This window comes from Cupressus sempervirens, chromosome 3 (assembly GCF_028749045.1).
Source record: "Cupressus sempervirens isolate cs-2001-9-10 chromosome 3, ASM2874904v1, whole genome shotgun sequence".
Taxonomy (NCBI): domain Eukaryota; kingdom Viridiplantae; phylum Streptophyta; class Pinopsida; order Cupressales; family Cupressaceae; genus Cupressus; species Cupressus sempervirens.
Window position 1 is genome coordinate 19,704,981 of NC_143120.1, and position 26,303 is coordinate 19,731,283.

The 26,303-nt window shown below is 32.7% G+C and overlaps 1 protein-coding gene across 1 annotated transcript in view; it reads right to left on the bottom strand.

Moving 5' to 3' along the window:
* Nucleotides 1-24,721, bottom strand: part of LOC149564525 (flavin-containing monooxygenase FMO GS-OX-like 9) — a 45,207-nt gene extending 20,486 nt beyond the window's left edge. The window contains exons 1-6 of the mRNA XM_089816195.1: nucleotides 24,103-24,721; nucleotides 23,028-23,098; nucleotides 5,616-5,774; nucleotides 5,319-5,401; nucleotides 4,773-4,908; nucleotides 4,439-4,612 (exon numbers count right to left, since the gene is read on the bottom strand). Of these exons, the coding sequence (XP_089672321.1) occupies nucleotides 4,439-4,612; nucleotides 4,773-4,908; nucleotides 5,319-5,401; nucleotides 5,616-5,774; nucleotides 23,028-23,098; nucleotides 24,103-24,721 (1,242 nt within the window). The remainder of the gene's footprint in view (nucleotides 1-4,438; nucleotides 4,613-4,772; nucleotides 4,909-5,318; nucleotides 5,402-5,615; nucleotides 5,775-23,027; nucleotides 23,099-24,102) is intronic.
* Between the last annotated feature and the right edge of the window lie 1,582 nt (nucleotides 24,722-26,303).

A 26,303-nucleotide genomic window follows, 5' to 3' on the forward strand; every position in this document is an offset into this window, starting at 1 on the left:
ATATTCGACAATCATGTTGGTAGAAGTACAAGGAACATAACATATGAAGAGTATCTAGTTAAATAGAAAGGGATGCTAGTAGAAGATTCATCATGGCTAGCAAGGGAGGAGGTTGACCATTTTGGTTTTCCTATAACTACCTGAGATGAGACTAGGTCACTTCTCAAATTACTCTGGGTGTCTGATGTAGGAGCATCATGGGTGTAAGAATAATCTTGTATCACCCAAAGATATTTCCTTTTTTTTTCTTGAATAAGTTGTATTGGTGTAGATTTGTTGTCTTTCTACTTATAAAGTCAGTCATACAAGCTCAAAATATCCTAATTTTAGAGGTAGAGTTTCATCTTGTTTATATCATCTTGTGAGTTGAGGTTCATTGCCATATCATGCATTATTCTAGATTTTCAGTGTGAAATTTTAGTATAAAAACTTCAGGCTTATTTTTACAAGGCTTAGAGGCTTAGGATGGAATCTAAAATGAGGCTAACTATAACTCATGCCAAATGGCCCTTGCAGATTAGAAGTTGGGGATTCTAGAATGGAGTTATAATAGCCAACCAGTTCAAAAGTTTGCAAGTTATGGTATTCTGAGGTCGAGCCAACCTAAATTTCTAAAATAAATGTCAAAATTATTTTGAGTTGACTCTATATGTAATTTTAGGGTTGGTTGACCTCAAAGGTTAGGGTTTGATGTCTAGAAGCTTCATAGGTGGTGTAAAATTTCCTATATAAAGAAGGCTCGTAGATTGTTTAGGAAAACTCTAGGCGATAGTTCATAGCTCTATCTTGCAAATTAATATAAGGAAGGTAGTCATGTGGGTTTGCATATTGTAATTTTGAATTGTGTAATCCCACATTTATGGAGATAATAGAAAGATCATATATTTTTTTAAAAAAATTATTTTTGTTTTTGTATTTTTGTTATGTGTTTATGGTATTAAGAGGAGCACCATTCATCAATAATGAAGAGTTAAATGAATCCAAAAAGAGATATTACCCTTATGATTTGAAACTTAATGCACTAGCACAAGCACTTAGGAAGTGGAGACACTAGTTTTTTTCCAAAAGAGTTTTTTGTGTAAATAGATAACCAAGCATTGAGTTTCATTAACTCACAAGACAAATTAAGCCATGGGAACATCAAATTGATAGAGTTTTTGTAGGCATACACTTCCACAATAAAGAAAAAAAAGGGGCAATACAACAAGGTTGTTGATGCTTTGAGTAAGATACTACTCATAGTCCAATATGTGCAACTAAAGAGCATAGGAGTGGAGAGTTTCAAAGATCTCTACAATGAAGATGAAGATTTTGCAAATTCCTATAAGGTATGTTAGGAATTAAACAACCATTTTCATAGTGATTATACAAACTACACCTTACAAGATGATTTTTTTTAAAGGTGGACATTTTGGCTTAAATAAGACCTTAGAGTTAGTCCAAAGGTTCCATTACTAGACTGGAATGTACAAAGATGTTGAGAAATATGTTAAGAAAAGAATTGTCTATCATAAGGATAAAGGAACAACATCAAATGTTGGTCTTTATCAATATCAACCATTAGCAATTCCCAATATGCCATGTGAATGTGTGAGCATGAACTTCATTGTTGGGTTTCCAAAAACTAAAACTAGTTTTGATACAATATATGTAGTTGTTGATAGGTTTAGCAAGATAAGTCACTTTATTCCATACAAAGTAACACATGATGTTAGGCACATTGGTCATTTTTTCTAAGGAGGTGATCATAATTCATGGCTTACCTATCAGTATTGTATCTGCTAAAGATACCAAGTTCATGGGACACTTTTGGAAAATCTTATAAAGAAGATGAGGAACAAACCTCTCTTTTGGATCTATTTACCATCTCCAAATAGATGAGTAGACATAGGTAGTTAATAGGACATTAAAACCTCTTAATGTGTTTGACTAAATAGTATAGATAAGTATTGGACCAAGTACTTCATCAAGAAAAGTTTTCTTATAATGGTAGTGTGAATAGGACAACTTGAAAAATTCTATTTGAAGTTGTATATAGGATTCACCCTAGGGTTTTTTGTGAGTTAAGGGATCTTGGAAACATGGAAGGAAGAAGTGGGCATGCAAAAGACTTTGTACAATCCACGAAGGAAGTATATGAGAAGCTGAGAAGAAATTTGACAGAGAATACTCAAAGGATCAAAAATAAAGTAGATGTCAAGAAGAAGTATATTCAGTTTGAAGTTGAACATGGTGATGATCTACTAGAAAAAGGCTAGAATTCAGAAGGGAATACCTGGCAAGTTATAGATGAGAAGGATGGGCCCTTGTAAAATTCTTTTCCAAATATGGCATGAATGCCTATAAGATAGACTTACCAAAAGAATTGACACTTTCACCTGCTTTCAATGTGACAAATTTGATCAAGTCAAAAGGCCTCCTTGGAGAGGAAGAAAAATACATTTTTGAAGTTGCAAAGTTATTATTGACTTGCCCTTGCCTCCCAGAACCAAGCCACAAATAGAAAAGGTCTTGGATTCAAGGGTGAAGAAAAAACTAGACATGGAACATATATGGAGTGTTTGATTAAATGGAAGCATCTACCTAAAACAGAGACTACCTAGAGTTTTGAAAGTGACTTTAAGAAGTTTTGGATTGATGTTTATTTACTATCACTTGATGTGACTTAGTATCTTTTCCATAGGGGGAGAATGGTATCGGAGCACCCAAGGTTTGAAATATAACCCTTAAAATTTTGGCTTGTAATGACCTTAGTCAAGTCATGAGTGAAGTAAGGATCATTTGTGGATCCATTGAGTGTGTTTATGAGGTTTGATAATATATGTTTGATTCATTGCATAAGTTGGGGAAAAATTTATCATTAGATGGAAAAAGTTGCTAGATAGGCCAAATTTGGCACAATAAGTGTAAGGATCCCCAATTGCTTGGCTTGGGTCAAAATAGTGATAGACATATTTTAGACACAATTCTATGACATTCTACACAAGTTGGAGTTAATTAATATAAGTAAATGCAAAAGTGAAAATGTTGTCAAAAAGTTGTGCTGACAACTTTTACAATTTTGCAAAGTTGCATGACAACATACTGCAAGAAAGTGCAACTTAGTGCCAAATTAATTATAGGCACCAAAGATTAATTGGGATAGTTCAAGGAGGTAAATATAAGAACTTTAAAATTATTTTTATCAGTTTGGAATCCATTTTGTTGTTTGAGCAATTTGAATTGAAACCAATTTTTTGAAAATTCCCTCATAGTCAAAGATTTTTCTTGGGAAAATCCACTTCCATGGATTGAAATTGCCGTCTTTTCATGATGTATAGTTAGAATAATTTTTTTTATTTAAATTAAATCTTTAATGTAACATTCTTAATATTTTTACTTGGTTAAATAAAATTCAAACCCTACAGGACTATTCATTGTCAGGTTCAAGGTTTGTGTTGAATGAATGGCTCTAATTTGAAATCTAATCTTGGGATTTCTATACCCCTTGGAAGGATTGAAACTAGAGCCATTTTACATAATGCTCCCTTTTATATGGGTCTAGAAAACAATTTTTTCTATTTTTTCTCTAATGCCCTAGGCAAGCATAGTGGTATCTCAATTAGGAGTAAAAGATGAAAGTTTGATCATTCTTGCAGGAGTAGATTGGTAAATACAATCTAAGAGCTTAGATAAGTTTAATGGAGTCTAGAGACCCTAGGTGTGATATAAAATATATTTAAATTCATTTGGGAAGATTTTTCATTGAAAGATTAAACCTAACTCATAAATCCTTTGTATTTTGGCTCCAACTGGGTATGACATTTTATGGAGAGGGTGGGGACTTAAAAACCTAAAAATATTTAAGTTCTCCAAAAAGGGTATCAACATTGGTGATTATTTTACAGTCTCATTTTGGAATATTTTTGGATTTATCAGATAAAAAATCAATTAGGAGACTTAATAGGCCTAAAAGTTCTAAAACTAGGAAATTTGGAGATCGTTAAGAGAAGTAGGCCAAGTTCATGCAAATTGGTATTAATTTTGATTGGAATAGTGGGACTAGAAGCCAAATAATCCTACAAGACAATGGTGGGTGGTCAAGGTAGTTTTTGAGTGAACTTACCTTAGTGAGTTCAAGGAATCAATTATAGGTTGAATTTGTAGAGAGGCTCAAGTATGTTAGGGGAAAGTGGTTTAAATTTCCCAAGGGGTATAGGGTTGAAGAGAGAGGAAACCCTAGATGGTCTAAGAGGTGACCTTGTGAGGAGTTAGAGTAACTCAATGTCAGAGTCTCACTATCAAGTAACTTTTCTAATTTGGATATTATTTTATATAGAAATCTAAATCAAATTTTTAAAAAATTGACAAGACATAAATGAAGTAAATATATTCCACTTTACACAAATTTAAAATTCCTAAAAAATATATATAGAGAATTAAGTTCATAGAGAGTGACCTCAAAGCTAGTAATATCATGATTATAATGTTTGGGGAAGCCAGCATCATCCCTATGTTTATAAGACTCCTCCACAACTTTTAACATTTCATTTATTGATGGAAGTGATGCCTTCCCTGATAATACATATGCTAGCCATTTTGATTGTGACTCAAAGAATGGAAAAGCTATAATCTATAATGACCAATAAAAAAGTAATGTTATGAAATATTCTTACAGGAGCTTGAATAGATATAAAATTAATAAGTTCTTATGGAGAGAAATGCAAATACAACTTTCTCTAAGGAAGAGAAGGAGCTAACAAAGGTAGAAAAATGTCACACACTATACAAACCTTACGTGGTATTCCAATAAAGGAAAGAGAAGGAGCTAACAAAGGTGGAAAAATATGCTCATACAATGGTCCTACATGATCATCATCCACTGTGATGATTCCCTTTGTGTCAAGAAACAAGCAAGAGTATGAATACCTACAAAAAGAAAAAGGCCTTGAATAAACACAAACTCAAGTAGCCAAAATATATAAACTTAGATTCAAGGGAAAATATTGATAAACAACTAGTATCTTTATATAAAAATTGAATAAGATATACAAGAAATTATTTAGAAAAAATATTTTAAAAAGAACTTAAATAAAGGTAATACTTGTTGAAAAGTCTTTTAATGTTTGTCAAAATCTGATTAATAATGTTTCATGTTGCCAACACTTAAATAAATTTATTCTATTATCATTGACCAAATTAGACTTTCAACTATTTAATAAGATGATTATTAAAATAATCATATTCAATGTATTTTATGACTATATATCTAACATCAAGACTATGTATGATTAAATGTTATTTCAATAGAACACGACAATTGAATATGTGTATATTACCCAGTACAATGTAGTATTGAGTTGGCAATAACTGAGAACCCATCCTTAAAATCCACAAGTCCATTTTCATGCAAAGATTCAATCTGTATCATAAACAAATATAAGATAATAGGTTACTTAAAGGTCACATTAAACTAGTTGGGCATTAAATTTACAACTATATAGAAAACATATATTGTGAGAAATATTTATGGTGATATTTTGTCAATAATAAACTAAATTGTATTCCTTAACATTTTCAAGATGCTAGGTGGATTATATATTAGAAAAATATACTGACTCAGAAGAACATCATACCACAGAATGTATATAGAAGTTTGGATGATTAGCTTGAATTTTTTTTAATCCCTCAATGACAATAGGAGAATTTGAAGATAAATGCACTTCTTTGGCCCCTTTGAGCAATTCCAATGAGATGTCTCGACCACTATGTGAATTCCCAATAACAACTACAACCTGCAATTATAAATACATTATATATAAGACATTAGCATAATAGAATGTTTATGCATCTTTAATTGCAACAAAATGAGTTTGACCTTAAAATGTAAAATGCTTAGCATGAAGCTTTAGATGTGTGGATTTATTACTTATAATTACTACACACCAAGATTTTAAAAAATACCATAATCATTAGATACTCAAATGGCTTGGAATCTAGAATAATATAAAAATTTGAAATTATTCTAATATATGTTGTCTTTATAAATATAATCCCTCAAGCAATTTCGAAACATGGAAATGACTCATAAAAAGTAGTCAACTAAAAAACAAATTATTAAATTACTCAAAATATACAAAAAAAAAATTAAAATACAAGTTTTATAAAATTAATAATTTATTATTTATATAGATAAATATATAATATCATGTCTTTGAGAATTTTATGAAAAATAAAATATATGCTAAACTATTATAGAATTATATAACATAATTTCAATATCAGCCCTTAATAGATCTAAGATGATATCACAGAAATCAAAATGAAGTCCGAAATTATAATAATGGATTAGATTCATACTATGATTGCCAAAGAAAAAGGCAAATTTCTTTTTCAATTTCAAAATGACAATAATCAACAATAAAAAATAGAAGACTTAGTTATATGTGGGACTATGACATTTGGAACATGGAGAGCTTGTCAAATAGGTCTTCTATTTGGAACATAAACTTTTCAAACATTTGAAAATTGAAGGATGAAATAGAATTTTGCATTAAAATATTATTAATGAAAGGTTTACACAACTTAGTTAAGGTGAATATTTAAGGGAAATATTTTTTAATGAGATGATTTTTATTATCATAAATGTAATGTCCCCGTTTTGGCTGACATCATTTTGCGTGCTGGATCAGTGTATCACGGACTCTTGTAGATGGGTGGTTGTGATGAGAGAGTCATTTTAGCATTTATTTGGTGATTGGATGGCTCATTATGCTCTTGGAGATATTATTTTATTTATATTTTATCATCATTTTTATATGGGGCCTACATGTTATAATTCTAAGTTGAGTTGCACTTTTTTATAAATTTATTTATTATAAAAAGTGAATTATAATGGGATTTTATAATGGATGTTTCTAGAAGTTCTTAGTAACTTCTTAGAAAAGGATGTTTCTAGAAGTTCTTAGTAACTTCTTAGGAAAGTGGATAAATAGAGGGCTTGGGCTCCCATTTGGATAGACGGGAACTGATGATTCTACTACCATTCTCTTTGAGCATTTGTGGCACCATCCAAGTCTGCAAATATTCAGCATAATCCTTGAGAACAATACCTCTCAAGAGATTGCATAACTGAGGAAGTGAAAGACCTTCTGAAGGGTTGCACTTTGGAAGTGGTATTTAGCCATTTCAAGTTGAGCTTAATTTGTATACTCAGACTACCTAAGGGTTTGAGTTTTTGGAAGCATTCTGAAAAAGCAGGTTCGAAAAAAGAAATCTAAAAAAGCAGTCTGAAAAAGAAGATCTGAAAAAGCAGTTCGAAAAAGCAAAGCCAAAAAGAAGATCTGAAAAAAGCAAGTGAAAAAAGTAGAATAGAAAAAAGCAAAGCAGAAAGGTAGCATTGGAGAAAAAATATTACAACCATCTACAATCAGGTTCCTTTGGATATTACATGCATTATTCTTATCATTTAGATGTATATTAGGAGGTAAGGCTGTAGGTGAAAGTTGTAACAGATTTAAGCATTATTCATGCAGATGTAAGCCAAGAGTCTTGGTCATTTCATACTAGCATTGTAGTTGACATTTTATGTGCAATAAAGGAGACATAAGTTGCTAGTCTAATATAGTGTAATTGAATATGTATTTATCATTCATGATCAACTTATGAGTTTGCATGCCAATTGTTTGACAAAATGTCAATTGGTTGTAGGTTCTCTTTTTTGGCATAAATAATGTTATAATTTTGCATCCCAAGTGTTTGTCAAAATTACTAGTTGTTGTAGCTGCATATTGCAAGTAGGTTCAGTCACATAAATGCATTGAATATTGTCAAAATAAATTTCACATTCATGTTAGGTCATTGTTTAGTCAATTCAGAGTCTTCTTGCAAGCATTCTTATTGATGCTCAGCGAAGGAAAAAGCCATTAAAGCAAACTGAAATTTTATATCAGTCATATGACCCTTGTATGCAAAGTGTTTTCTTGAACCTTTATCAGCATTTTAGGATCAGATTTGAGTAGGGCCAATACAATAAAGTTGTAACGAATTCAAAAAAATATTGATATAAGTAATATTTTAATATAATGGTTGTCAATTTTTTAATTGTGTATTAAATGTGGATTGATACTATGTAAGTGCATGTATATTTTTTGTGTCATGCATATTTTTTTACATTTCACAATTGTGTACACGTGATCATGTATGATTAAGTACATGTTTAAAAATGCATACAAATTGCTTTCTAAAAAAGAAATTGATTACAATTTGTAATTTCATTCTATAATTTTTTTTTTAAATAAAAAAAATACAATTGTTTCAATCTTTTCTTCTTGTAGAAGGTGTCCTTTTTTGTTTTGTTTATGTTGTAAAATTTAACATGTGGTATCAAAGTTTGGGTTTAGCAAACCATTCTAAGGTTTGAGGGTTTCTTTTCCTTGGGGCATGTTTGGTTGCTAGAATATGATTTGAGAATTGGCATTCTGAATTTTTAATTTGGGATTCTGTAACTTGAAATCTGGATTACGGTTTTAGGCATTTAATTTGGGACCATTTGGTTCATCAAGAATTCATAACGCCAAAATACATTTCCTCCCTTTGATTTCAAATTTCTAGAATTAGAATACAAAACCAAAATAAGCTTCTTCTTCTTCTTTTTTTTTACAGTGTAGCCTATCCACCCTCTATTCCTTACTGTTTTGTCATTCCCAAGCTCCAATTTGCTTGGGATATCACTCTTTCCCTTGGATCTATTATTAAAGTACTCCACAATCTCCTCCAACATTTTTCCCTTTGTCTCCAGCACACAAAAAATGCATAGACACAACTACCAGAAAAGCAAAGCCCACATAGAAGAAGATGTTAGGAACATTGATTGTATGCTTGGATCCAAAGAAGATATAGGAACATTTGTTGCACACCTGCAACCAAAGAAGACATCAATTTGAAGGTTTAAAGGAACACATACCCATTGATATACTTGATGCATGTGCATATTCAAACAATATTATGGTCTATTCGAACATGATATCCCAACTGTTTAACTGAAATCCCACATGCACATATCTTTGAATAATATATAATATGGAAGCATCTGCCAATATTTGATAGAATGTGCAACTTGATAAAGGATTCAATAGTAGGCTACGTAGGGGGTCCATGCCAACAATATGGATCAAGTTCGGGATTATTTGCACACCATTCTCAAAAGGTGGATAGTACAAAGCTTTGCGCTCATTGTCAAGGCCATGCTCAAACACCCAATTAAAATTAAGTTAAAAATGGATGGAAGCATACCCAAAGGGATTCAATTTATTTGTCTAGGTGACTCAAAAAGATCCCATTGCACGTAGTGCAACATAGATGATATTGTAAAGCTTAAAACTTTGGATGATCAGTTGGTGAAACAAACATGATCAACATATATAATATGGTTTGATAAATCCATATCTAAAGTATGAGTAGAGGCAACAACAAGTTTCAAAATCCAATGTTTGCATAGTGGAAGTGAGGGTCAAACATGAGCAGATGCCAAAAATAAATTTATTTCAATTAATTTGGAATGCTCATTTTTGGAAAATTGGAATTAGAATGGGTATTTGACTAATTTCACCTATTTAGATGGAAGACCAAAACCTAGTTTTGGGGGGTAAATGAGGACAACTAATTCTATATTTTTTTGAATTTCCATTCCCATTTTGCAGACCCAAATAGTGGATTAGAAATTTTTGAGGATTCCAAATTCTAATTCCTATCCAAATCCGTGATTCAAATGGGACCTAGAAGAAATACAAAATTGTCAAATCTTTCCTCTTGCGTGGATTTGGAATTTGGTATTTCTAAAGAAAATTTAGGATCTTTAAAGATTTTTCCATCAAATTCACAGCATCCCAAAACATACAAATAGACTATTGTTTCACCAAAATCTAATTTGTAAGTTTTTGGATGGTCCCTTATGTGAAGCACTTTTCTAGAAAAGTACCAATACTTGAAAATTATTTTAGGCACTTTGGAGAGAAATAGACCTCACTATTGATGTAGTGCCTGCCCCTAGTTCACATTTTTGCTATCATTGTCAAACTCTTTTAGGGCTAGTTGTATATTGATGATTAGTGACATTATTTTGAGATTATCGGATATTGTTTCAGATTCAATTGATCATATGATGTGATTACTTGATACTCCTTACTTCATGTATGTATGATGATTATTACAGTTTTTTCAGTTATTAATGATGATTAGTTAGATGATTTATTATCATATGTGTTTTCTCATGGATACTTACCCCATACTTGCATGTGTATGGTGTGCGCATTTGTTTTCTTTCTGTATGGCATTTCTGATGTGGTTAAGGAATGGAGTCGTAATCACTTGCTAGTCAAGATCTACACGATGCACCATTTACTACCATTTCCTATTTAGCTTAGTATATCTTGTGCTTGTACATGCGTGGATTTTATGCAGGTTGCAGGTACCAGGTATCGACTTCCCTAAATTGCCAGGATGAGTGTACCCTATCGCATTATCTCAATGGTAAGAGAGGGGAGATAAAATTCTCAAGTCCAAATCCCAACCCTTTAAGCCATTTTTCCTAATTGAAAATTAGGACAAGTATCTGAGTCAGGTACCCTTCGAATACGTCGAATGATGTAATTCGTGATATTAACCCTTTTGGTTTGATTTTGTATGTGTTTTGCTATGATGCATTTTCGTATTTTATTGTATGAGTCTTTGGTGTATTTTATATTAGTTAAGTCTAATTAAAAGATTTAATTAATGGTTTAATTTAATGGAAAATTAATATGATATTTTAATATTTATTTTATTTAATTAATAGGGAAATTAATTAAATAAAAGAATTAAATTTGGAGATGAAAGTTATAAGTTTAAATTTGGAACGTGACAATATTTATTTTAATAATAATATATTTAGAGTTCATTTTTATTAAATACTAAATAATATTATTATATATTTTATCAATTAAGTTTCAAAAATAAATTTAGAAATGGAAAAGAAATTTATTTATTTAAATTTCATGACCACATGACGAGGGCATGAGATTTAAAATTAATACATTAATAAAAATAAATGAAGTGAATATTAAATAAATTAATGTGCATTATTTTAATATTTATTCACATAGGAGTATGCGAGCTCTTGGGAGTTATCATGTTGACAACACAAGAGTTTGCACTCTAATTATGCACGTGTTGTCTACACTTAAGAGTTAGCACATTATTTGAGCACATGGTGTCTACAACATTCTAGAGACCTCATCATGTCTATCTTCTTGTCGTGGAATTTATGTGCTTAGTTGTCATGCTTATCTCCTAGTTCTTTCTAGACACATTCTAGATGCATCTTAGAGGTCTTTATATAGAGACTCTCCTAGTGTGTATGGACAAGCTTATGTGCATTCGAGAAGCTCATATGCTTCTACAAGCACTTCTAGTCACTTGGGGGTTTTAGTTGGTTTGATTCTTGGAGGAATTGCGAATGTTGGAGAAGGAAGGGATTTTTCAATGGACTTCTGAGGCATAGCAAATTAGCATCAGTATCCAGGTGCACTCATGATTTTCACATATTCCATTTGCACTCTTTCTCTTCTTATCTTCATCGTGTCTATTATATGTGTCTGAATATACTCCATGAATGAATCTTCCATCTTGAAATTGAAATCTAGATGCGTATGTTAATTTTTATTTGGTTCAAAGAAAACATTAGGAAACCCTAGTTTTATTTTGAAGGAAATTCATCACAAACTACCCTGTCGATGTCCCTTACATAGACCCGAACTCAGACAATCATAACTTTTTACCTTGACAAAATTTATTCGATCGCTCTAGTCAGATATGGTACAACTTGGCCCTCTCCAACATATTTCAAATTTGGCCTGATCCAATGGTTCATTACGGAGATATGGCCCCCGTACTAGGACTGTTTTATTCAATGACAGTCATTCCTCCATTTTCCATAACCAGGAGTTCTTTGTGCTTAAACTTCACAAAAATAATCTATCAAAGCATGGAATGAATTAAAAACTAAATCAACATAGATCTAAGACATTTATACTCAAGATTTTATCCAAATGAGAAGTCTTTTCAATACAAAAAGCAGATTGTGCCCTTATGGCAGCAAGCTAGGACTTTGCACAGAATTTAATTTGGTATTGTATGAAACTTTGTTACATTGCATCATTTCGACCACAGACACCCTAAAAACTCCCTACCATTCCTCCCCTCCTAAAACTCATGCTCATCAATGCTAATAATACATTTCAAACCAGTTGCAACTTCCTCAAACCAGTTGCAATCAGTTATGACTGTTTACATTTAGTTGAATGTTTTGTTGTGTAGTTGACAACATGGTTGTCAACTTTGATAGCCTTACATCATTATGCATTTTATTAATATTCCAAAGTATTTTAAAGATTTTTATCCCAACTTTAAATCCTCAAACCACTCTTAAATCCCATAAACTCTCTACGAGCTTTCTAAGCTTCATTTTGCGAATTTTTGGCAATTTACATTTTTAAGCACTTCAAATGTATTTGACACCATATAATGGCTCTACTTTCCATATTAAAATAAATTGGACCTTTGAAGGTCTTTAAATAACTCATCTACTTTAGAATCTCGAAGCGAACCCTAGGTACCGTAACTCCCAAAATGCCATTAAGGCTACATCATTGATCCTTTTACAAAGTGATCAATCAAAACATTTAAAACATAAACAAAACATTATTAAGTGACCATTGTGGACTTATTACAATCAAATGACCCTTCAAGGTCATGTTCATCCTTTGATCCCCCTAGGATCTATTTAGTGACCCTAGTTCCTCTAGGCCTTTTGTCCTTGGCCCTGGTGCTCCTGCACCAGTTAATAGCAGAAGAAGTATAATTAATTATTAGTCAATTTAAGTAAATGGATTTTTAAATAAGGGAAAATTAAAAGAAAAGAGATATTAATAAGTGGAATTAAATAATTGAATTATTAATGAGATTGATTTTACTTAAAATCAATGAGGATTATTTTAAATAAATGATTGTCCTTGAAGTGTTTAAAGGAAATTGTAAACTAATTATTTGAAAGTTGATAAGTATTATTCTAATGTTTTGAATAATGTGAATGATTTTATCTAAAATTCAATGGGAACTAGTTCAATGATTTAAATAAGTAAATAATTATCTTATGATTATTTTAGAAAATTGTTTTAAAATAATGGAGGGATAATTCTATGTTTTATTCAAAAAAATAAATGGGTTGAGTTGTAGATTAAATGAAGAATCTTATACACTTGAAATGTACTTGAAAATGAAAACTAAAACCTAATATTTGGCGTAACCATGTGATTGCAAAAGTAAACTAAAATATGTGTTTGTATCTTGTTCTTTATATGTATGTTGTAGCATGTTAGATTTCTTTATGCATATGTTGTAGTATGTTTTAGGAGTGACATCCCTACTATGATAATACCAATGATCTCTTCAGTGACTTGGGATGTTACGTGTGGAGGGATGGCTAGGGACCACGATGGTCTAATGATGCTATTAACAGTTGGGAGGAACCACACACTTAGATTAGATGTGTTTTATGATGGATGGATATCTTTTACGATGGTTGTTATATCTTAATTGATTAATGGATGTATCATGTATGTTATTGGTTTCATTTACTTTATTGCACTTGTATCATGGATTCGATGAGGATTATGTATCTTTATTTTTACATATGTATATTCTTTTAAGTCTTTCGTACCCTGTGTCATGTATAGTGGATGATTGAGCATTCTGAATTTAATTGCCAAGAGGCATTCAGAAAAAATGTGTAATATGGAAATTGGACTTTCTATTTATTCTTTCATGTGGATGTGGTAGTGGTTAGACTTAGTATTAATTAAATTAAATGTGACTCAACGTCTTGGGATCCTTAAGGAATGTAACATGTTATGTATGCTTACAGTTGATTGTATGTTATTGTTTCCGCTACTATGTGTTTGATGTGAATGGTTTAACTTTCATGATTTAAAAAAAAAAATTGGAAAACTTAGTAAAATTTTACGTTAATTCTTTTGGATCCTTTGGTGGGGCGTTACAATTGATATTGGTGTTAGAAAGGCCAGGGTTGTCATTGTAATAAAAGATCGATCGGTCAATGCCTGATACAACCAATAGTCTTATAGAACCACATGAGGCAGTTAAGAAATGTCATAAATTTTGCGAGAGACATTGGGTCACTGCGAAAAATCCCCCTCCTAATGTCACTCACAGTGGCCTGCAGGATTTGAGCCTGTGACCAAGCTTTGATACCAATTGTTAGAGAGGTCGGGGTTGTCATTGCAACAAAATATCGACTTTTCAATGCCTGATATAACCAATAGTCTTATAGAACCACAAGAGGTGGTTAAGACATGTCGCAAATCTTGTGAGGGATGTTGGCCCACTGCCAACAATTGGAGCACCCAAGAACCCTAATATTTCCTAGTGTTTCACCAAATTTAGATATATAAATAAAGCTCATCATATAGAGCATGCACTTGAATGTGCATGAGTGTGCTCTAGGAATTATAGTGTATACTAAGCACATTTGGAAGTATATTGCATGTTTAATGATCTCTAGTATACCTGACACTACACAAAATTTGTGTAGTCTGTCACCCATTGACCAACACCATGCAACCTGTAAGCCTGCTTTCAACACCCAAGTTTTAAACTTGGGTTTTCCCCATAAGAAGAATCTTTGTTTGCTTTTTATTGCTAATGATGTTGTAAATCTTGGTTTGTAAAGAAGGCAGTGTTTTGAAGTTATGTTGAATTTGAACTTTGAACCTCGAGGTTCAATGGTTCAAGTTCAAAGTTCAAGATTCACCAGTTCAGAGGTTCAATGCAGAAGTAAAGATTAAAAGTTGGTTTTAGTTCAAAGTTCGGAGTTCACATCCCAAGCAATCAAGTTCAAGTTCACATTTAGAGGTCCACCTTGCCATATTCAAAATGTGGATTCTTATGCAAATTCACTAGTTAAGAAGAATGTAGATTCAGAAGTTCGATGGCTCAAAAGGACAAAACAATTTCAAATTCAAGCACCAAGTTCAAAAGATTCGATCATCAATACAATTGCAAGATGTAAGAAGTGGTGGCCTCTTAATCTCATCTCAAAGAGTATTTCAATGGAGTAAAGCTCTATAGCTCGGCCACAACACCTCATGAATAAAATGAGAACTCAAATGTTTTATTTGAAACCATATTACTCATGCTGATAGCTTACTCATGCTGAGCAGTATTAACAAAGATAATGGTTGGCCAAATAAAATGTGACGGCATTCAAATGGATGAAATATGGATTGCGAAGAGCATCCGCAAATATCCTGAGGTCAAAGCCCGAGAAGGGTCAGACTAAAGTTGTTGGGGATATGAAGCTCAACTGTTTTTTATTATTCCCTCCAAGAGACTCTATCTCTTCAATTCTTCCGCTGACATTCAAAAGTCTCCCTTGGAGCTCTTTCATATATTGTATTCACTGTAACTTGTGGATGTACTTCTGGATTAAATAATATACTCCTACTCAGTGTGGATGTAGGCTTTATTGGCCGAACCACGATAAATCTGTGTACTCTATTTTTGCATTCTTGTTTGCGCATTTTATTGCTTTTCTAACTTTTACAATTGACAATGAAAGAATAATTGTTGCTCTTGCCTTCCTGTCCATTGTTTCTCAATCCTCATCAGACATCGTGTTTGGTTGCTTCCATTTCCCCTTTAAAGCAAGCGCTAGATCTTGCTTAATTAATAGTGACTAAATTTGCACCTTCCACTGGCCAAAATTTTTGCCTATAAATTTCTGCAGTTTGAGCTCCTCCATGATCCCAAAATTTCAACCTTGAATTCTGAACAGAAATACCTTGCTCTGATACCAATTGTAAATATAATAACAAGCAAAGAAATTGAATCAAAGAGGATGAAACAAACAATATCACAGATTTATCGTGGTTCGGCAAAACTTGCCTACGTCCACACTCCAGTAGGGAATTACTTGTATTAATTAATCGATATATACATGGGTTGCACACAGCCATTATATAGAACTCTACGAATACGAAGAGTCAAGAGGGAGAACGAGAAGACATATGATTGTTGGACTTCATATCCCAACAAAAGTTTCACATCCCCTTCTACATGGCATCAGGTTGATTAATGAGTGCCCACTTGAGATCAACTAGGGCAAGAGACATGCATGCAATTGTGACTTTATCTCAATGGTGCTTGTAAGTGGAGGCATCCTCGTAGGGGAAAGGCACACAGATCCATGTAGTACTCAAATCTTGGACACCATTGGCATGTTGAGACTACAATCCTAGCATGAACAATTTACCAATGGTGCAAATGCTTGGAGAAAGGCCTCAACCCACTAGTTAAGACAAGCGTTATGCATATTGTGGAAAGTCCAGAGAAAGCAAGCCGATTGCTTGAGGAAACACACGCAACTCCACCAATTTCCGTGGACAGACATGATAACTTATTTGGTTATCATGAAGCATGGGTACCCAAGTTTCTATTTGATGGTGATCGAATTGTTGTCATCAAACAAGTTAAGAGAGGCAATTTTGATGCACACTGATAAGGCCTGATTCATGAAGCTGAGTCATTGATTTTATTGAACTTGCATTTTCAATTGATATTTAGAGCATCACTGTGCAGGAATTCAAAAACCGAACTCCATACTCCATCTCTAAGTGAATCAATCGAGTCTTCATGAGTTAACCCCGATGAGATGCCCGTGGCATGAATTCCCTGGGATACTCATCGCGGAAAGAGAAACAAAACATCCCCGAACCCCTTAGAGAGGCACCTCAAAAAATCAATGAATTTCTCGGGTTTGGCTTTTTGATTCATACATATTGTCACACAAACTGAACATAGATGTGATTGAATCAGAGATGAGGCACTTCATAAGAAAATGTTAAAATATGGAGGGGTTCTCAAGTCTAGATGTACAGACAGATCGAGGTATGGGCGAAGGTATGTGTGATCAGTTCGAAAAATTCTAATTTATAAGGAACCAACTCTTCATGACAGGGATGAGATCGTTATAAGGAAATACCTCCCATTGAGAACCAGTGAACATTGAGGTGTGAAGAAGAGCAATCAAATGTTTGACAAAATGCCTTCAAGGCACTCGGCAATTACACATACATGGGAGAGTCACACAAGAGACATCATGGAAATAACTGCATTCATGCCCAGCAAGATACACAAAATTGAAATGATTTTCAAAAGGGCCCGGCTAGTCAAGTGTAGGAGTCTATGTTTTCATGCATGGTATTCAAACCACCAAACGCTTATTTCTCTGTTCGGGATGATAATCAATTCAGAGCCACAGTGAAAGGCATGTAGGATTCGGAGACTTCGTTCCTGGCATAAAAGCAAACAATGTCAAGGAATTTCATCTCGAGATGGTCCGAGATCCTAGTGGTTCAATTAGAGGCCCACAGGAGGGATGGTACACTAAGACTTAATTCCTAGGTTAAAAGTGTTAAATATCAAAGTTGACTTATTTTTTCAAACTTAATTTCCTCCTTATTGTGTAATGTTTAAGGGTGGCCTGGCTTTAAAGTGTTAAATTAAATGATGGTCAAATGATAAACCAGATATAAAAGCCACAAGGTGTCAAAATTGGGAATGATAGCGCTAAGTGGCTTATTAGAAGGCATCCATTTCATCTTTGGTATGACAATTGGAACAGGCGATGTAATAAACACAAAATATTGTTAATTGACTAGACTCTATGCACCATTCCATAGTCTCTAACTCTAAGTGAAGGCATGAACCTCGGCATGGAGGAAAGGTTGAATCAACGAGGTATCTACATAAACTTTGCAAGGAAGTTACTCAAACCCATCTCCCACCAATATCTGCCACTTGTCAATCCAAAATGACATGTCAGTTTAAAATGGATTTTTAACCTATGGAGATGAACTGTGTAAAAAGTAAAAGGGATTGAAATGAAAAGTGGGAACAACAATACCCGTGTGTCAACATATAATGCAAAATGAAAAAGAGACGTCCTCCTTGTCACACCCGATAAAAGAAGAAATTTGAACCTATTTCCTGCCAATTAAAATACCTGAAAAGAAGATAGAATTTTGAAGAAAGATTAAATATCATTTTGATTAATAATGCTCTCTTCCAAGATTCGGTTATAAAAGAAACAAAATAATATTTCTCAAAGGAGGCTATATATTGAACAGAGTTCGGTATGTTGGGGGTTCTTCTTTTTCTGCAAACAGAGGAGTTAATTTTTTATTCTGTATTTCTTTGTATTTGTAGGGATATGTTAACTGTATGATTTCCTATAATAAAAATAGTTTATGTCCATCAAATTTTGTGGTCTGAAGATGTAATTCTGGGATCGTTGCTAATCGTATTCACTACTTTCATATTTTGAATTCAGTCCTTTGGTTATTCATAGTTGCAGAATAATATTATGTTTTCTCTGCTTCTTTGTGATGTAAAGGGAATTTAATATGTAGTCGTGTGGATATTTTCTATTATTTCCCTCTTTATTCTATTCTTAAATTTGACAATCACATTCATTCCATGTTGATGGGTGAATGTCAGTAAACTTTTGTGTCTTTAGGTAAAAGACGTAACTAGTCATCTAGTTCATTGTAAATCTTTTTAAGAGGGAGTTGAACCTCTAAATTCAGAGGAGAGTTATCAATCAATAGTAACTGTTAGTATGTTTTGTTCTCCTTTCTAGGCATATTGAGTCATCGTTTACATTTCTTTTCAAAGGACAAATTTGTTTACTAACACAATCTATCTAAATGTAACTCAATGCATTAATTTGAAGGTCACATGTTGTTCTAGTTGTAAGATATTTTTTTCCTTTTTTATGAAGGAGTTCGCTTGCACTTTTAAAATTATCACTTCTATATCAAGCACTATGGGGGACTTCTCTGTTGGCATATGTTTTTCCTTAATGTCAAATGGTAAGATTACTTGATTGTAGCACATTACTTGGTTGCACAAGTTTTTATTATCATGAAGGTTGTTTGGTAAGAAATGTAGTTATAGTCAAATGATTACACATGAATTCAATAAATGTCAAAGTGCATTGCATATATTGGTTAGGATGTTATCATAAGGTCCTAATACATTAAATAAAACATTTTGGACCTCATACTTAAGCATTTTCAATCAAAATGTTTGAATTTATCTTATTGGTGGAAGAAATAAACAATAATCTATTAGAGAAAAATAAAGTATAACGAGGGCATAAATAAGTTGTGACACAAGCTTTGGTATTTCTAATAATCTACGAGGTTTCTTAATATTAATAAAATGTAAAATTATAATCGTAATCATGATTATATCCAATATTTGAAACATTTTGTTATGTGTGGGTGTAATGAATAAGTTTTAACTTTTCAAATTCAAATTGTTAATTACCTTAACAAAAGTAGGATAGTTAGATTGTGTTTTAGTTTTATAGATAATATTTCATTCTCCAATGATTGTGAGGAGGAATTAAGATGATGAAAGATAAAATACAAAAGGCTGGTAGATAGAGAGAATAAATGGAAGATTAAATATGCTATAAAATTGCCAAGGATTTATTAGATTATGTCTAAAGATTGAATAGAGTACATATGTTGCAACAAATATCTATATTCCATGATCAAAGAATAATTGGTGTTGTTCTCTTAAAAGTGGCTATGGATTTATATGCACCTTTGTTCTTTATATTTTTATGCTCTTAATTGGGCGATACGCCCCTAGTAGAGTACATCATCTTATGGTTTAGATTCCCACTAAGGTTTTTCCTAACCAATTTTCTCAAGAAAAAACATTTGTTAGTTTGTCATGTGTTGAGGATATTGCATTCATTGTTTATTATTCAAATCAATTTATGTTTGAGAGGTTTTCGCACTTAATTTTTATAGCTAATTCACCCCCCCACCCCTCTTAGTTGTGTTTTCATTCTTCAAGGCTAACACATGCATCAATCATTTTCTTTCTGTAAATATGTAAGAATCTCCAAAGAAGGTTGTCTTACCATTATATTATGTTGTTAACATTACAGATACAAGATAACACATTGCTAAAATGATATAGAATAGAAATTGCTCTAATATTTAACCCAACATATCCTAGCCAATTTTTACTTAAAAGGGGTAGAGGTACGATAAGTGCTCAAAAAATATGGATTCCAAAAAAAGGGTGGGCACAATAGGAGCCGTAAAAAAAGAATCATGTTAACCTTGCTTGTACTACATATAACTAATCCTCTTCCACTTGAATGAATGAGTGCCTATGATGAGGTTACCTTAACATACTCCCTATAATTTCACTTGTGAGTAGAACATTACCTAACACCTATGGCTAGTGGATATTACATGTTATATGTAATGTACTTTACACGAATACAAGCATACAACCAACCATGATATATCAAACTAGAGACGTCCTCTACGTTAAAAATATAGAAACAAAACAACACATTCAAATTGGATACAAATTAACAAATCAACAATTTGTGGCTAGTTGAACTTCTAATATAAAGAACCAAATTTTAAAATTATATTTATTAAAATACTAAAATATTTTAGACATATGATTTCCACAATCGTACCATTTTATATTGCAGTTTTTGTCATTAACTATTTGAGTTTCTACTTTAACATTTCAAATCAAACTCCACAGCCCTTCCTTGGGAAGATAGACAAGTAAATAGAATTATGTATGGTCATGGAATTTGATACTAAATGTAGAGGATAATAAAAAACATTGTCAAAACTAGAACTACAATGCACCATATAAAAATATTAATTTACAAAATAGAAAACAATGAAATCCCTTTTATAATGGAAACTAGGTGCCCTTGAAACACTTCAAAAAAATGAATCTAATGGGTAGAGAAAGGAAAGAGAGGTTGCAACATGCTATAGCATGATAAGATCTCAAATTAAAAGATAAAGTATGTCATACATAGGCAGTTGATTAAAGTCACATATTGGGAGTGGAAAGCCTTTATGATTTGATATGGAAATGAAGATGGATCCTTTTATAATTCATGATATGAGGTGAAATATTTATGGGTCTACAAATTAATTATAGTAGAATGAGACTATTTGATACAATATACTCCATGTAAGAGGTACCTAATTGTGCTACAAAGGAGGCATAGATATTCTACTCCCTAGAGGATTTCAACTTGAGAGGTCACTTGTAAGAGTACAAGTTCTCCACCACTAAATCATTTGAGAGGAGACAAGAAATTTCTTCAACTCACCACTTCAATTGAAGAAGGTGGTTCATGATCAATAGTCATTAAGGGAAGTGTAGCAGGTGTAAACATAGTTGAATAGTGCAAGTCTCTAATTAGTTTGATCTGATTGTTCAAAATATTTTAGTAGAGGTACAAGACTAGAGTGGAATGGAAAAAATAAGGATCCCACATAAAGACTTGACACTCTTTATTAGTAAGGGAGGTTGATATGCTTTTAACTAATGGTCAATGTGATTCAAGGAAAGAACAATAATTCAATTCGTATATGTATCATGTATAAGTATCGATGTGAACATTTTTTATCACTTTAAATGATCTCTCATATTTACCCTTATGAGCCCTCCACCCAGTAAGTAACATAGGAAATAGGTTAACTTGTGATAAAACACAAGATATAGCGGAGAAACTCATAAAAGAGCTTTGAGATTGCATTACTAATTCATCCAATATATAGAGAAATACATAATAAATTCTAGGTGCACTATTTATCAAACTTAGATGCATTATTAATGGTGGACGGTGAAGTACACAGATGGGCAGTTGGGTTAATGAGTGGCTAGTCAGTTGTTTCTCTATGCCGACAACTTTGTCAACATTGGTGTGATTGATTTATGCTTTCTAACATTCCCCCATAAATTAATTATGCCGATTGTTGTCAAATATCCCCCCATAAACTAGAAGCCACTGGTCCTAGCCTAAAGCCTTGTTAGGTATCCATTTACAATCACTTATTAAATATTTATTTTGTTTTCCTTGCATCTCAATCACTCCAGGTTTTATGGTTTACCCCTAACCAATGCAATTCTGAAGTGGTTTCAAGCTCACCACGAACTCCATAAACATCACACAAATGGTTTCAAGATCACCATAAACTTTAATTTGCACTCAAATGGTTTACAAACCAAGCACTCATTGCTTCTAATCATTATGGGGAAACTATCATCTCTTTGGCTTTTCTCCTTCTTGACACTCAACACATGTGCCCAAAATACATAGAAAACTTTCACAATTTCAATCTATAGCTTCCACTGTGATCTTCCTAAAGCACATCTTCTTGCATAATTGCACTCCCAAGATGAAATCCACTACAAACAATGCTAACTCTCACATATTTCATTAACACACAAAATACAAATGCCAAACTTAATAAAAATACTTCGAACACAAGCACATAATAAAACCCTTTTAGTAGGAGAAAGATAAACTTCCATCTACCACCTTAAAATCTTGCTTTTCACATCTTCTATCAGATCTTCAGATCTTTACCATTGGCTCCGAGTTCTTCTCTTTATTCTTGCAGAAGACAACTTCAAATGCCATTGCCTTATGATGCTACAACATTCTTCACAAATTCTCAAACTCATCAACCTCTCTAGGATCTCCAAGATCATCTCCTATTAGCTCTGATACCATGATAAAACAAAAGATAAAGAAGAGAAACTGATAAAAGAACTCTGAGATTGCATTACTAATTCATCCAATATATGGAGAAATACATAATAAATTTTAGGTGCACTATTTATAAAAGTTAGTTGCATTATTAATGGTGGGCGGTGAAGTGCACAGCTGGGCAGTTGGGTGAATGAGTGGCTAGTCGGCTGTTTGTCTGTGCCGACAACTTTGTCAACATCAGCGTGATTGATTTATGCCTTCTAACAACTTGATAAGTTCAGAAATAAATGGAATTGGGTCGATCAAGAAACTTCTATGAATAGTGACTAGCAGTTAGTAGATGTGTATATCTAAGGGAAAAAAAGAATACCTCGTTGTAGAATGGATCTGGAACACGATAGTTATGGCTGTGTATTTGCCTTCCTGGCCATCTATCCATTCCTGCACATTTTGATTTCAACCAAAATAAATAAAATTTAATGACCCTGTTCACCAAAAGAGGAATCACTACTTTATTCTTTAAGAAATAGATGAAGAATGTTTCAAACAGCACAATCCTCTGAAGAATAATACTTCTTTATAAAAGAATGCGCCCACTACAATACATTCCAATAACTACAATACAACATTTAGTGCAGAGGGATAAGATATTTGAGACAGCAAGCTTAAACAGCATCTGTTATGACACTTTTACAGATGAACTATTTTAGTAAGTCAAAGTGTTTAATAGAGTGTATTATATAAAATCAATGCTATCAATAAAATGTAACTTATATGCAGCATTCATATACGTACAAAACACAAACATAGATATGAAAAAAATCTTCGTATCAGATTCACGTGGAGGAAGAAGGATTATGGTAAGAGAATAAGGAATACAATGTCATCCAATATCAGTCAATTTGGGCTGTCTTCAAAAATACATCACGAAGAGAAAGAATGTTGTATGTGTCCGCTATTTATATATTTATTCTACATAATCATAAATATGTATGTTTTGAAATATGTAATAGAACGTGATACAAAGACATTGAGATCAAGTTTAAATGGCAGGATCTAAACTTTGATTTGAATAGATAGTTTAAGTGAAATCGTATGAAAAATGGATTTTCAGTCATTATAATTACATATTAATAGGCTGTGATTCAAGGACAAAAATTAAGATCAAGTTCTAATGGCACAATCTCAGCTATGGATGGTTTATCTAAAATTATTATCAGTTTCCTTAATAAGATCTATTTAGTCTAATATGATTTCAGATAAACTATTTACACAAGTCAAAAGTTAAACTATATTTTTCACTTTATTTCAATCAAACTATCTTAAAACGAATCAAAACATAAACTATATTGTTCATTTTATTTCAATCAGACTATCTCTAAACGAATCAAAACTCAAACTATATCGTTCACACTATTTGAATCAACATAATCATAAGTAATCACCTGGGATCTGAGCTATCCTAGGCTGAGTGTAATGCCCATTGCAAACAACCACACCATCGAAGACTTGCTCAATGATTTCCTCTGATTCAGCTCCTTCCAAACTCACCACCTTTCTCCTGCATCTCACCAACCACTTAATATTCTGCCCATTCATTTTCCTTCCATCATCATCATCCCACAACTTTCCTCCCTCACCCACCATCCCCACATACTCGACAAAAGTATTAAAGCTAATCAAAGGCAAAAGATTGAAATCTTGAGCAAAATCCTTGAGATAGAGTAACAGTTCGGTGTGGCTAGGAAACCTTCTTCCATCTCTGCCTTCTTTGACTGAAAATGGGTAATCAGAAAAGCCCATGGATTCTCTGGATGAGATGAGACGAAGAGAAGCATAAATACTGCTGTGGACTTTTCTTTGTGGGTTCAATCCAAGTGGGTCATCATCTTCAACATTGGGATCATACAACCAATTGCCACCCACATCATGTTTTTGCTCATACACAATCACTGAATGCCCCTCTCTCCTCAGCTCCCTTGCAGCTATGAGCCCAGCTGGCCCTGCTCCAATAACACACATATTCCACCTCCTCGTGATGTACTCACTTGTTGTTGTTGCCATCTTCCCGACTTTGAAGAGTGAGCAACAAGATGTGCAATTTCATGTACTTCTTCCCTTCCTATCTTTCAATATATGGTGCAACATAGAAGTCGCTCATTTCTTTGAAATGCAAAATGTGAGAAACGTGATGGACCTTCTTTTGGTTACTTTTGTTGTTGGAAAGGGTTTAAACCTTATTTTGATACTTTGGTTTTTGGAGTTTTGCTGTTGTTAGGGTTTAAAATTGTCCAGCAGCTTCATGAGTTGTATTTAGCAATTTTTTTATATATCTGTTCAGACATTGCATCTGGGACGGCAGACAATAAACAAAGGGCTTGATTATTTATAGCATGGATTGCAACAAGTGTACTAATTATGGATAATCATGAAGTTAGCCTGTGGTGGTTGATGAACATGGTTTCAGAGTGGCGGTTAACTATTGACGTTGGAGACAGACTTTCGAACATGGGAATCTTATGATTTGAGTAAAATATAAGTCAAGCACATTTTCAAAGGTATATCACACTTCCCTACCTCAACCAATAAAAATAAAAAATTGGAAATTTAGAATGAAGACCCCACCTCAATCAATAAAAATAAAAATATTGAAAATTTAGAATGAAGACATATTAAGGTAGTTGATTTGTTTTTTTGGTTATTTGTTTAGTAGTCAATAATTATTTTTACATATTATTTTTATTGACAAAATAAAATAATAATTTTCTTAACTTTATCATTTTGAATTATGGTTGATTATTGACTTTCTATAATTTCATTAAGAAAGGAATGAATATATTAACAAATTTTAATTCTAAAAATAAAATAATCTAGGTAATGATTTCTAATAGGATCTTACTTAAATTCTCATAAAATTTGTATTTATATTATATTTGTTTCATATTGAGAGAGTTAAAATCTCTATCATTTAAAATTACCAGTCAATCTCATCAAATGTCATTTCAATCATTGTGATCCCTAACCATGCTCATTTGGATTGCCTAGGGCATAAATATTAAAATGTCAAACATGATTTCCAATGCCCAAGCTCTTGCACACCTATAGTAGAAGGAGTCATCTCACATATTCCAAGGAATTATATAGATTCCATGGTGGAAAGGTGAGTTATGACCCCATATTCAAAAACTAGCTAGTTCAGTCCAGTGACACTAAGGAAACAAAAGATTTTCCAAAATGCAAAGAAATGAAACCAAAAGACCTATCTAAAAACACACACACAAAAACTAATATTTACATCTACTAATTCATATATAGGTCACAATGCAGAATTCAATCCATACAATGAACCAAGGAAATGAAAATACTCTGAATTTGGCAAAATTGCTCAGCAAAGTTGTTTGTTCATTAATCAACTTTCATCAAAATGTCATGCAACCCTTATCATAGGTCAAGGGATGCCTTATATATGTGCAACACACATATCCCAACCACTTTGAAGTGGTTATTCCACCTACTACTCAAAAATGCACTTTTTGTAATAAAAGTTGTCATGACAACTTTTGCATTGCAATTTTGCAAAGTTGTCATGCAACTTGACAATTTTTTGCATAGTTAGACCAGAATTGGTCAAAGCCTCATGAAACTC